This window comes from Prunus mume, linkage group LG8 (genome assembly GCF_029339155.1).
Source record: "Prunus mume cultivar Tortuosa linkage group LG8, ASM2933915v1, whole genome shotgun sequence".
Classification (NCBI taxonomy): domain Eukaryota; kingdom Viridiplantae; phylum Streptophyta; class Magnoliopsida; order Rosales; family Rosaceae; genus Prunus; species Prunus mume.
In genome coordinates this window covers 18,631,215-18,644,877 of record NC_142705.1, presented here as the reverse complement: position 1 = coordinate 18,644,877, position 13,663 = coordinate 18,631,215, and the positions used below count along the sequence as shown (strand labels likewise).

The 13,663-nt window shown below is 38.5% G+C and overlaps 1 protein-coding gene across 1 annotated transcript; it reads right to left on the bottom strand.

Annotated features, from left to right (window-relative positions):
• Positions 1 to 6,550: 6,550 nt before the first annotated feature.
• LOC148914948 (uncharacterized) lies at positions 6,551 to 7,699 on the bottom strand. The gene has a single exon (XM_089043348.1). It carries the CDS (start codon positions 7,697 to 7,699, stop codon positions 6,551 to 6,553), a length of 1,149 nt encoding a protein of 382 aa, XP_088899474.1.
• Between the last annotated feature and the right edge of the window lie 5,964 nt (positions 7,700 to 13,663).

Below are 13,663 nucleotides of genomic sequence, written 5' to 3'. Positions count from 1 at the left end.
AGGACATTTGATCAATGATTTGATCAGGGAATTTGTCAGCAAATTGGATGACTCTGTCAATTTGATGAATTTGGGAGTGGCTTATGTTAAAACCAAGAAATCTAACATTGGTTTCAAACAACTTCATTTTCTTAGCAGAGACAACTACACCATTTTGGCTAACTATTTGAAGCAACTTATGCAAATATTTCCAGTGATGTTCCATGGACTCAAAGAAGATAACAACAGCATCAATGTAGACTATAGAGAAATGACTATGCCAAAAAGCATTAGGAAGATCACAACAAATATCAGACTTATTTGTTCTTCAAATGTTCGAATGTATATTATTTTAAACTTAACTTCTTCTTGAAGAGATTTCAACTATCGATCTTTGTTTTGAATTATACTAACTGTTTTTGCAACTATATTTTTTCCAAGGATTCTGAAGTTAGGTAACTCAAGCTTAGTTCAAAAAATCAAATTTGAGTGTTTCTCCTACATAAATAGAACTAACACCATTATGTTCAACCTAGAGCGGATATACTAAACCTATAAAGGGTAATCCCAATATTACTTTATCTTTATTCCGTTCAAAGGCTTGTTTTCTTCGCGAGTACTGACGACTTTTCCTAATGTGACTCGGGTAAGTGGACTTATTTTTCCTAGACGGAGGTACTTACGTAAGACCATATTGTTGACAGAAGTTTCCTAACTCATATTTAGCAGATTTGTGCTTACATTGTATTTGTCGACCAATTTTCATAGGTACCCACATTTTCATACCAACTTGGTTAATTGTACTAATTATATTTCCATAGGTTAAATGATTCCAATCAATTTCACCTTTCTCATTGCTGAACTCAGTTCTTCTTTTATGGCCGAATAAGTTTGGAAGCGCGGTAATGAATTTTTGTTTCCAAAACGGTTGATTACTATCTTCACGAATCATGACTCTACAAATTAAAATATCTGTATACCATCTAAAATCAGACAGCTTAGAACATCTCAGATTACTCAGTTGATCATGTATTCTAGCATTAGTATGAGTATGGCGTCCACTAAAATGCTGAATTATAGTCTAGAACAAAGTATTAACACCATATTCATCAAACCTCTTCCATTACATCCATAACCTAACCACCTTTAACCTGCCAACTATAGATGAACAAACCTCCTATTACATTTGGAACACAACAAATAAATGACCATTCCAAACATGAAAACAGAGACCCAAAACCATGGGTTTTTCATCTTCCCTTTTCCAGCATTTCTTTCTTCTTCCAAGCGGTTTATTTTCCTAAGCAAGCCTGAAATTATGTGCTTCGATCTGTCACACATCTCTGGGTCACCTATTCCCAAAATGTACATCCATTCCTCTGCATAAACGAAACAATATTTCCGTTACAAAAAGGCGCAACATCACAATTGGAATCCCCGAAAATGCCAAAATTTAGGTCAAACTTACAGAGAAATAAACTTACCCTTGCACATACTTGAAACCTCCTTCCAAGATGAGAAACCGTCCAGGATGTATGCGTTTTGACAACGCTCTGATGTACACCCGTGAACATACTGAACTCGCGTCTTCCATTTCCCACCGATACCTTGAAGGCGACTGTTGAGAGTGGCATGGAGACCTCACTGACTCATCTGCACCGCTACGGAGGCTCATTTTACTCATCTCCTTGTTTTCTCTGTATGAATTTTTGTTCAACTTGTGCGCTATTTGGAGAGGTCAAGAGGCTCATCTTGTAGTCAATGGGTTTCACTTGCATGTGCAAAATTTGGATAATAAAACCGTGTGAGCGCACGAACATGAAACTTGGAGTTTATGGGGTGGTTTTTATACAACATATCAAACTTTACCATAGGCAACACTGAGGGCCTAATCCAATTGGAATGTTATTCGTACCCTTATTTTGGAATCCACATACGGCATGGTATACACTTGGTAATACAGTACATGTTAAATATTCGTTGCCTGTATATTGGTTTATTACTGACGTATTGGTGTTTTGGTGCAACTATATTGGTTTACTATTGCCCCTCTATTGGGTTTGTAAGGCTCTTTATTGGTTTTCTAATGCATGATATTGCACGTATATTGGCATTGCAATGTAACCTGTGCATTATTTTCGGTTGGTACTGCAATTCTATATTGTTTGTTTTATACTGTCTTCCGTATTGGTTTTGCAATGTCATTTGACAAGTGTACAAAGTTGAACTATGTGGAAGGTTTCGGATCTGAAATGAATGCATCCAAATTACATCAACTGCTGTTTTAAAACTTCCAGCATACTTGATACAAAGAAGGCAACAGGAACAATCAGAATACAAAGGCCTCCTCAAATGGGCAGAATACAAAATAAAATAACATCCCAGTGTGAACTTACATAAAACAAAATATTACAAAAACAAAACACAAAAGGTGACCACAAACTTACTTAATACAATGTTAACAAAGATGGCACCTGAAGATTACATTATACATATCAAAACAAGAGGCCCCCTCAAACTTACCTAATACAAAAAAAATACATAAACAGGATTTTCATCCGCACATAATACAAAAAGAGGCCAAGTCATACTTCCATTCCACTGTACAAAGTTTGTCCTAAACCGTTGACATGGTCATATTAGAAGTCATATCTTTTGTCTATGGACACATTTCGAGTTGCATACCCTTCAAATGCGGCGACCGTGACCCATTAAATTCATGACCCCTCCCACAGTGATGTCCCACTTTCCTTCTGCATCCACAATTTTTGCAAACTTCCTAAATAGTTCGAAACCAGATTGCAGTTGTTTTTGCTTCAGCTGAGCCATTTCACGATTTCTTGAATACAAGAACTGCAGCATGGGGCATTTTCAATTTTAGCTCGACAGCCTTTATATGTAGGAGATGCATCCGGGCTTCATAACGCGCCCGAATTGTGCGGTTTTTTATGATACCCCACCTAGCTTGGCCCTCTTTAATTTTTAACACTATGTCTGCATGGAGATTTTTCCAGAACATGGTATTGGCTCGACATTGCTGCAGTCCATGGACCCAGTCTTGTCTTCTTGATTTGGCGGTGTGTCATTGTCCTCCTTCAAGAATGGCAAGGGTTGGGTTTGGTGTGGGGTTTCGGTCCATGGGTGTTGGGTATTTACTGCGGGTTGGTGTGGGCATTAGCTTGCCCAAACTGGAAGTAATTATGATGTGGGTGAAATTGTTGCGCAAGCAAGGGGGGTTTGACAGAGTAAATGTGATGGAAATGTTGGGTGGATGCAGCTGGGTTACAATTAAATGGTGGGAGGTAATAATGAGCAGGAGTAAATGACAACAAGAATCAAGGGAGTTATTATGGAGTTTTGGCTCCAATTTTTGGCGGGAGTGGTTGGCTCCAATTGTTGGCCAACACGTTACACTTGGGGTTTGTGTAATTAGGTTATTGGTTGGTGTTTGTTGTATGGGACCTTTGTTGTATTTGCAAATTATTCGTTTTGTCCTCTTTGACCAATTTCCCTCGTGTACCAAAAGTACAAATGTCCCAAAAGTACAAAATATCCCAAATTTATGAGTACGGTCATTTGACAAAGTACAAATGCAGAGGTTTACAAAAAAGGACCATGAAAGTATATGTGTTTCGAATTTCTTTGTTGCTGTCTTCCAAATAACTGATGTAGATGAGTTCCATTTTTTAATATATCGGTAAAATCCGAATTCTGAATTTTGATATTTGCAAAAAAGTTCATGTGTATTCCGCCCACTTGACGTTAACTTCCCCTTGAAATGTGGGTCGGGACTGTATAAGACTGTTTTCGTGTAATTTAATTTTCTCATATGGACAAAATATAGTCTCGTCATTTGTAGGGAATACTGAAAAATTTATAAACATTTGTGTATATTTCGTAAATTGATAATTAGGGAACTTGGTCGTCCTTTGTAGTATTACTATGTCAGGACCTTGAATAGTAAGATAGTATACAGTATTTTAGTAAGGTTGTGTTTATTGTGTATTCACAGTTGTTTAGGTGTGTATATTTGTACGGCCAATTATTCCACCGTTGACATACCTTTATTCGTATTTGGTAAGGCTGTAATGGGCATCTTACAATGCTCTCATTAATTACAAAGAGGACAGGGTGCAGACTGACCCGTAATGACCAATTTGAAATAAATATAAAACACACAACTTCCTCTATATAAGAGGGTTGAACGTACTCATTGAATTCCATATCAAACATAGTACTCCGTATATAGCAGAGAGCAAAGCTATACTAAAGCTCACCCTATTGTTGGTTACGAAGAAAAAAAATTGCAGACTGAAGCTAATGTTAAGTGTTTTGCACGGTGCATGTGTGCAATTTCGCCATCCATAGTTGAATATGTCAGACGTAATCCCTCCAAACGACCATGGCAAGCACTGAGACCAGCCATGGCATGTTCCTTTCCCATCTCCACCTGACACTCCAAATAACGATCCCACGTCATCTGGAAGTGAGGCTGACAACAATGATCCACTAGACAAAATTGCTGAAGTGAAGCAGGAACTCCAATATTTGTGTGCGGCTACGGATTGGTGGGAAACGAAATGTGATATTCATGGCCAGGTGATGGGAAACTTGACGAACAAGCTGAACAAAGCATATGCTAGAGAAGTGAAGCAAACAATGAAAGCCAAAAGTCGAAGGGCAAAGTTAGAGGGGTTGAAGGTCAAATTGGAAGAAACAAAGAAAGATGCTGTGCAAAAATTCACTGAATCTGAAGAATGTAACCATGAAATGGTTGAATCTTTTAACAATGGGTTCGAGATGTTCCGAGATTATGCTTCCGTCATCTCACCATACTACAATTGGAGCCAAATAGATGTTGCTGGTGTCTTGCAGGTGCTGAATAGCTGTGGCCAAGGAATGGCTGATCATAGCCTTGTGCATGCAACGAGGAAGAAGAACAAGGACATGGATCTAATGATGGACCTGTAACCATTTGGATTTTGGTAGGGTCTGTGTAGCTGGGTCAGGGTAAGTACGGGTTCAAAGCATTTTGTGGACACGAAATGAATTTTGTATGAATGTGGTGCCTTGTTTACGCCGTCCTCTTATTCTCACGGTTTAGTGTCAAATTACTAAGTTTGTATAAATGTAAAGTGTTGTGTACTGTATGTGTGCTTATTGTAAGTTTATTGCCCTTATATTGGAAGCATAAAGTACTTATATTGTTCATGTATTGGTATATTATCGTCTCATATTGGAATCGTAGAGTACTTATATTGTTGTTTTATTGCTTTTGTAGTGCTATTGTATTGTTTGATATTGTGATCGTAGGGTAGGTATATTGTGCTTTTATTGATGCTTTATTGACTGGCACAATAAAATATAGCTTCTCTATTTGAGTAATGGTAAATAGGTACTGTAGCAAAGGTTGTAACGATGGCGGGTTTAGGAAAGTTTGGTGGTTCTGAAGCACGGAAATATCCATGGAAAGATCGGAAAGATATCGATGCCATACAAACCACAGACAGTATACATACATGCAAATTTTTACGTGGAAAAAAAATACAGTTATGAAAGGAAGAATTAAATACGAAATAAAAAAAAGGCGGGTGTTCATTTAAGTAAACAAGCAACAATTTGAAGGCATAGTAATTTCAGTACTTATAATGAACCTTCGAATTAAAGATGCAAGAACATGAAATGGATTAAATAGGACAACTGAATGACATCAAGTAATGAAATATTTGAGCAACAATATAGAACACTAAGTAAATAATTTTTATTTTGCAAAACAAGTTTGAACACTTATAAATACCAGAGTCCATAGTCAGTAATCAAAAAGCGATGACTGCCGTTGTGGTTAAGTAGCTCAGAACCTAGAAGGGGGGAATCCTCTGTGTGTGTGACTTCAAGTGAATAATGCTTTTTATTTAAAGTTCACATCAGCATAGATCGCGATATTATAGATAATATCGCGATTTGTTGACCATGTGTAGCTGCATGTATACTTTCCCAAAAATTCTATATATTCTGTTCTATGGCGATGAGAACAATGAGCAATCATGAAGTACTACCAGTATCACAGTAATTGCGTAAGCTTTGCATTTGAAGGAGTTTTATGTACGAGATGCAATTGTAGTTAGCCTTCTAGGCCCTTTCATTTTGGACGCAACAAAGGGACAACAGCATGACGCTAGTGTGAATATACAGACAGGAATACATGACGTTGTCTAGGAAAGGAAAGCAATTTATGTGAATTTCACTACAATCACAATAGAGAACACCAAATCAAATTCAATTCAATTTTCAAATCAAAGGTACATAACAAACGAACAGAAATGCTAATTTGAAACACACATGGGCCAGTGGAACATTGTTAATTTACAGCTGGTTTCACTGTGGTGATGGCACTGTATGTTCACCAATTTCTACTAATAACAGGCTCTCATTGCAAACGACTTGTTACCTTGTTCCATATGCTTCACATGACCGTTGAGTGGACCGACTTCCATCCCTGCAACATCACCGAAGCTATTCATCAACTTCGTAGTTGAACAAAACAGAGGTAGAAACTAAACAAGTGTAACATCTACGCAACGTGCTGCTTGTTGGTGAGAGGGACAGATTGTTTGCATGTACTTCGGTAGTGGCCCTTCACACCACACCTTGAGCATTTTTTTTGACGGGACTCCTCTCCTTTAGAAGCTATTCTTTGCGTTTTGCGACGGCCAGGCATAACCTTACAAAGAGGAGGGAGGATTTTGACCTTCTTCAAATTTTCGGGAATAACCCATGTGCCTTCAGGTGGTACAGGATAAATAGATTCAGCATATGCAGCTGCCCATGTAGCTCGTGTATAATAAGAAGAGGCAAAGGAGTAGGGGTTCAATTTCAAGTGCCGACATACAGCAATAGCGTGCTTGCACGGGAGTTGCTCCAAGTCAAACTTCCTGCATGTACAACTACGGTTTTGCAAGTGCACCAGACCGTTCAAATCACCATCCAGAACATTAAACTCGACATCATTGATTTTGACCACATTCATCCTTGACGCAGCGTCTAACCTCTTCCTTAACTTTTTTTCCCCTAAATCAGGGCACAACGTAGAATGAGATTTCATTGCTAACTCTCGACGTTGCCTAAACCAACAGAGAAGTAGATTTGTAATTTCGTCAATCAAGTGTAGCACCGGAAGCATCCTTGAAAACCGAAGAACTGAATTAATGGACTCCACAATATTCGTTGTCATCACATTATATCGTCGTCCATCACAATGGGCCCGAGACCACTTCTGGACGCCTGCATGTAGTAAATAAGTTCGCACTCGGTCATTGTTTATCCTGGAAAAGTGACGATTGAACTCCGCTAGACGATAAGACTTAGCTGCCTTTACAAAATACCCCAATATCGGATCCCGCTGCTTCAACTTAAATGAGGCTTTAATATTGCCTTTCAAGTGATAAAAGCAAATACCATGGCTCGCCCCAAGAAAAACTCTACGCAACCCATTTTGTATGCTAACCTTGCGATCTGATATGACAACGAGATTCGAGCAATCACCAATTGCACAATGTAGTTTTCTCAAAAACCACTCCCAAGCTGCATCCGTCTCCAAATCTCCAATCCCAAATGCAACAGGATATATGTTCCGATTTCTATCAAATGCGGTCGCAACAAACAAAACACCTTTATACTTGCACTTCAAATGGGCAGCATCAACAGCAATCACGGGCCGCATTGACAACTTAAATCCTCGTATGCATGCACCAATTGCCATAAAAAAATATAAGAAGTGATCAGCTGCATCAGTCTCAATGTATGTCAAAGTTTCGGATTTGTACGCTCCAATTCATAACAATAGGAAGGGAGAAGGGAATACGACTCTTCTGCAGACCTTCTAATTCTTTTGAAAGCTAACTCTCAGCTTCTCCACACTATAGAGTAGCTTATGCTCACACCAAAATTTTGTTTCACATCTTTCTTGATATCAGCTGCTGTATAAATGTCGCGCGAATCCGAAATCTCCACTTAACACAAATCGACAGCAATTCAGTCGTAGCTTGAGGATGATGACTACTGACATACCTTAGATCACATTCATGAAGTGGATCGTATTTAACAACCTTAAACTCATGTAATCCAACTTTATATGCCCGAACTTTCCAAGGGCAAGGAAGCTGCCAACAAACACACAACCGATGCTTCCCATTGGACAGCTTCTCAATCGAAAGTGGCCTGTAATTGCTGCTAAACTGATGGTTTTTAAAAGGGCAATCTTATTTGGATAAACTCGGCCAACCTTCAAATTTGCTTCCCAATTTATGCACGAAACGCCTCCACCATACTCAATATATTCCAAACTCTGACCATGCTTCAAATCAGCCCGACTTGTATGCATTTCAGTCGAACTTGATTGGCGGGGAGGTTCGGATTGCACCTGTCTACACTGCACAGTGGACGGTTCGACATTGCTGTCCTCATGAGGATGCAGAATCGGAGCAGATTGCGGTTCCTCTTCGTTGCTAGGTTCATTGAAATCAGCAACTATGTTTTCACCACTTTCAAAATTCACTTCTTCAACCCAATCACTCCAATTAAAATCATTCCCACCATTTTCACTTTCATTGTCCCGAATTACCACATTTCTTTGTTCCACAACAAAGTCAGCAGGAGCATTGCTACTCTCAACGCTTACAATGCCATTGCACCCTTCAATACCATGACCTTCAATATTTTTCAAGCTTGCTACTAAAGGGGTTACTTTAGAGGCCATAACATCTGTGTTGTACTTTATAAAATATTTAACATCATCATTGTCTTCAACCCTTATGTGCTTATAGACAGATGAGGATACAGGAACTAAATACTTCAGTGTGACAATATATTTCGTGGGATCTGCATCCATGATCTTATAAATGCGCTGAACAAGGTCGGAATCAATGTTATCCTTCTTAACCCAACTTCCATTGTAGCATACCAATATTCCAACAGGATCCATTTCTGCAAATAACATAGATAATTACTACAGCAATGAATAAAACTAAAAAAGATACATTCAAACAAATAAAAACATACACACCAATCATTCCACTACACGTATCATTTTATAAATCCTCAAATCTTCAAAACTCAAATTGCAGCTGCTTCAACCAGGAACTTTTATTCCTTTCTGTCTTTTCTCTGAATTTTGTACATAGCTATGGGTTCCAAGTTATTAACAAACTCACATAAACATACCATGGCAGCAATATGAACCCCTAACCTCTAACAAATGTAAACAACTTCAACAAAAGGCTCAGGTTGTGATACAAAACATATTATGTGGTATAAGCTCAATTACCAAATTGGAAACCAAAACACACAAACTTTACTTCTTACCAAAACAAACCCAGAATGCCAATAAATTCCCCACATTAGCATCTACATTCAGCCTAAAACTACCCTAACAAACCTACTTTTAGGCCAGACACAGTTAACATATGATTTTTCTGTGTGCTATTATTTTGCCCATTATCAAACACATTGCACTACATTATACAAGCATTCGGTCAATTTTAACCAAAATTCAAGTTTACCACATACATCCCACTGCAGATAACAACACAAACTACGAATTTCAACATATCATAACTCCTTCAAACTGAAAATTGAAGCTCTTCTGCCCTTCTGTGGTGAAAAGGGGTTTCACGATTTTATAATACACATACACTACCAAACCAATATCTGAACTCACCTCCGTTCACGATGACGCCGGAAGTCGCCATTTTCGCTTCTCTATGGAGTCGCAATACTACTTCAACTGAGGTCAACAATGGAGGCGTATGCGTTCCACGGCTCCACTACGGTCAAACTAGGTTTCGAAAGTTTAGGACATCTGGGTTGTGACTATGGATGGCTTGCGAACTGGATTGCTCAGTGCCAAAATGTCTCGCAACCTAGAGTTCCCTATTTTTGGCAAACTGCGAAAACAGAGAAGAAAGAGGCGCTAAAGGGTTGATACATCTGCTTTTATATGGAGGGCACTGTGGTCATTTCACGTCTCCAAGTGATTATATTAGAATACAATTTGTAGCCTGATTATTTCAGCACACTATTTCTGAATTGTGATTACACCAGCTTATTTCCCGTTATATTTTTCTTGGCATGACATGGGTATTATGCGTGTAAGCACTTCGTGGCCGCGTATGACGGGTTTCGCTTACATCACTGGGCCTTCTTTACAATAAGGGGGCTTCTATAGTGAGTGGAAAGTTATAAGGAGTGTTTTTTAGGGGTATGTAAGAGCCGTTGGATTTCACGGTGAGTTTTTAAAAGAGGGTGCATGTAGAACCGGGTTGAAATCTAACCCGTTGGAAACCCAACTTCAGTTGAAGATTTTTCCCTCTCTGTGAAAAACTCAAGAACACAGTCCTTTCTTTTTGAATGTAATGCAAACCCACAATTAGAAAGATCCAAAGCTCCCAAACCCTATAGTCGCTCCATTGTCATCAGCTCCTTGGGAGGCCTACGATCTATAGTATCCTCGGCATGACGATTAATGGCTCTTACCTAGCTATTGCCCTGTTTTGATTCTATGGCTCAAGTGAAAACCCCTTCTCTTTTTCGTTCAGCAAACGAGATTCCAGATGAAAGCAAAGTAGCATATCTTTCTGTAGCTAGACGCCACAGCAGCAGTTGTTCCTTGATTTTGGTAGAGATGGAGTCTCCACTACCAAAGAATCTTCTCTAATGTCCACCACATTCTCTCAAGCTGACTGACTTTGGAGCTCCCGATTGACTTTGAGAGGTAAGTTCACTCTTGCTGGATTGATTTTGTTGGGTTTGGTTTGTTTTTTTGTGAGGGTGGGAAATTCGTCATTTGTGGCATCAATAATGCGTCATTTGTGGAATCAATAATGCGTCATTTCTGCTATCAATAATGCGTCATTTTCTTATGAATATTCAATATACTTAGTTGATTGTTTTTGGGGTGGGTGGGGGGTGTGTGGAAAATTATGAAATGTAGGTAAAAGATCCTAAACTTAGGCTTAATGGCATTAGGAGTAAGCATTTGGAGAGGATATTGGGTGAAGTTCTGTAATTGCTAGTTTGAATTACATTTGTGTTCTTAGTTGAACGTGTTGGTTCTAATGTTATTTTTTCCAGATTATTTCACAAGAGATGACGTAACTATTATTAAATTTTGCTTACGTTTTGTGTAATCGGAATCCAACAAGCTAGGCTATGCGTGTTTTGTGTCAATTTGGGCAATGTTTTGTGTAAGTGGAATGCATTGATATGTTGTGATGCAGTAATGATTTATTAATGAATTAATATTTGCTATGCAGTAATATAGAAGTAGATCAATAATATACGTGGATAAAATGTCTGAGGTCTCAGAGAGTGATGACTGTGTAACAGCTAATGGGAGGGTTTACATCCCTAAAGTAAGAAATGAGGAAACACCAGCAATTGGGATGAAGTTCGACTCGCTTGACCTCGTTTATAATTTCTATAATAGATATGCATTCTTGGCTGGCTTGGTATTCGACTTCATTCTGGCTTTTGGGGGAAAAATAATAAAGAGATTCTGAGGAAAGAATTTGAATGTTGTAAACAAGGTGCATGCAGGAAAGATGAAACTCGGGAGAGAAAAAGACAGCGGGGAATAAGTAGATGCAATTGCAAAGTTAAGATTGCAGTTGTGAAGAAAAATGGGAGCAAGAAGTATACCATCTCTCTGTTTGCAGAGGGACACAATCATAAGATGACATCCTCAAAAAGAATGCATTTATTGAGATCACACCGTCGTATTTCAGATTCTACAAAAGTACTCACAAAATAGTTGGGTTTGGTTAATATTCCCATTAATCAGAAGGTAAGTATTTTTGAGGTGCAATCCGGAGGAATGGATAAAATCGGTTTTATCAAAAAAAATATCTATAATCTTGAATGTAGTGTGAATGGGAAGCTGGGGAACCACAATGTTAAACTAGTGACCAAGTATTTTATGGCTGAACAAAATCGGTTTTATCAAAAAAGATATCTACAATCTTGAATGTAGTGTGAATGGGAAGCTGGGGAACCACGATGTTAAACTAGTGACTGAGTATTTCATGGCTGAACAAAAAAATTGAGGCTTTTTATTTCAAGATTGAGGGAGATGGCGATAACATGTTTAGTCTATGTTTTTGGGTAAATGCAACTTCTAGACAGGCGTACGGGTTTTATGGAGATATTGTTGTATTCGATACCACATTCAACACAAATCGATACGACTTGACATTTGCACTAATGTTGGGAGTTAATAACCGTGGTCAGGCAATTGTCTTAGCATGCGCATTTTTGAGCAAGGAAACGACTGAGTCGTTTATTTGGATGTTTGAGGGGTTTAAGAAAGCCATGCCAGGTGGCGAACCTAAAACGATCATTACAGATCAAGATACAGCAATGACCAGAGCGATTTCAATAGCCTTCCCGACTATATTTTATTGACTTTGCATATGACACATCACATCAAAGTTCTCTGTTAAGTTACCACATTATGCTTATAAGGAGTATTGGCGTGAATTCCAGAAAGCCATATGGGATACTGACAATAAGGATGAGTTTGATGCAAAATGGAATAATGTGGTTACAAAGGCTGGTTTGATTGACCATCCATGGCTAAGTTCAATGTTTGATTTAAGGGAATCTTGGGTTCCAACCTATGCACGACACTTTTTTGCCGTTGGAATGTCAAGTAGCCAAAGAGCGGAAGGCTCTCATGGTTTCTTCAAGCAATACATATCAAGGAGAAATTCATTAATGAATTTCATAATACGATTTGAGAGGGCACTTTCTCATCAACGTCAAAAAGAGTTAGTTGCTGATCACATCGATGCATTTGAAGTGGGTCAATGTATTCTACCGATGCCAATGAACAAACAAATGGCTACCTTGTACACAAGGACAATGTTTCAAAAGTTTGAGCAAGAACTAATACAAAGTACAGCATGTTTCCTAGAGCTCAAAACAAAGGATGCTTCTAAAGTTGTCTTTAATGTGAGCGAAAGGAAAAATTGGGAAACAAGAGTGGCAGAAGTCGTATATGTCAAAGATTCTGACCACACATCGTGTAACTGCAAAAGATTTGAATTTGTTGGAATTATTTGCAAGCACATCCTAGCATTGTTCAGAAGGGACCAGATTGAATATATGCCCGATAAATACATTTTGAAGAGGTGGAAGAAAACTGCAAATCTGGATTGGTGTCAGATGCAAATGGCAACAAAATTAAAGACTCTGCAGATCCTGGTATTTTAATAAAGCGGAGTACAATGTCCCGACTTGCTTCATATGTGGTTGAGGATGCATTAATGTGTGAAGAATGATGTGAGCTACTGTCAGAGACTCTAAAAAGTTTGCTGGTAAAGTTGAAGTTGCTGAAGGATGGACCAAGTAATAACAAAGTTGGAGGGTCCAACTCTCAAACACAATATATGAAAGACCCTAAGAGAGTAAGGTGCAATAGAAGGTCGAAACGAGTAACGGGAGCAAAGGAAAAGGCAACGAAGCAAGGGATTAGACACTGTCGGGAGTGTGGACACATTGGTCATGATAGAAGATAATGCCCAAGAAATTTGAACACATCGTAAGATGTTAACACTATTTATAATAACACCTAAAATTTGAATATGTAAATTTTTTATGTGCTTGTGTTTTATGTTTATGCAGGACATCA

Bases quoted from the DNA above. Each gene is read 5' to 3' on its own strand.
- LOC148914948 (XM_089043348.1), bottom strand. From the start codon at position 7,699: ATGCGGCCCGTGATTGCTGTTGATGCTGCCCATTTGAAGTGCAAGTAT.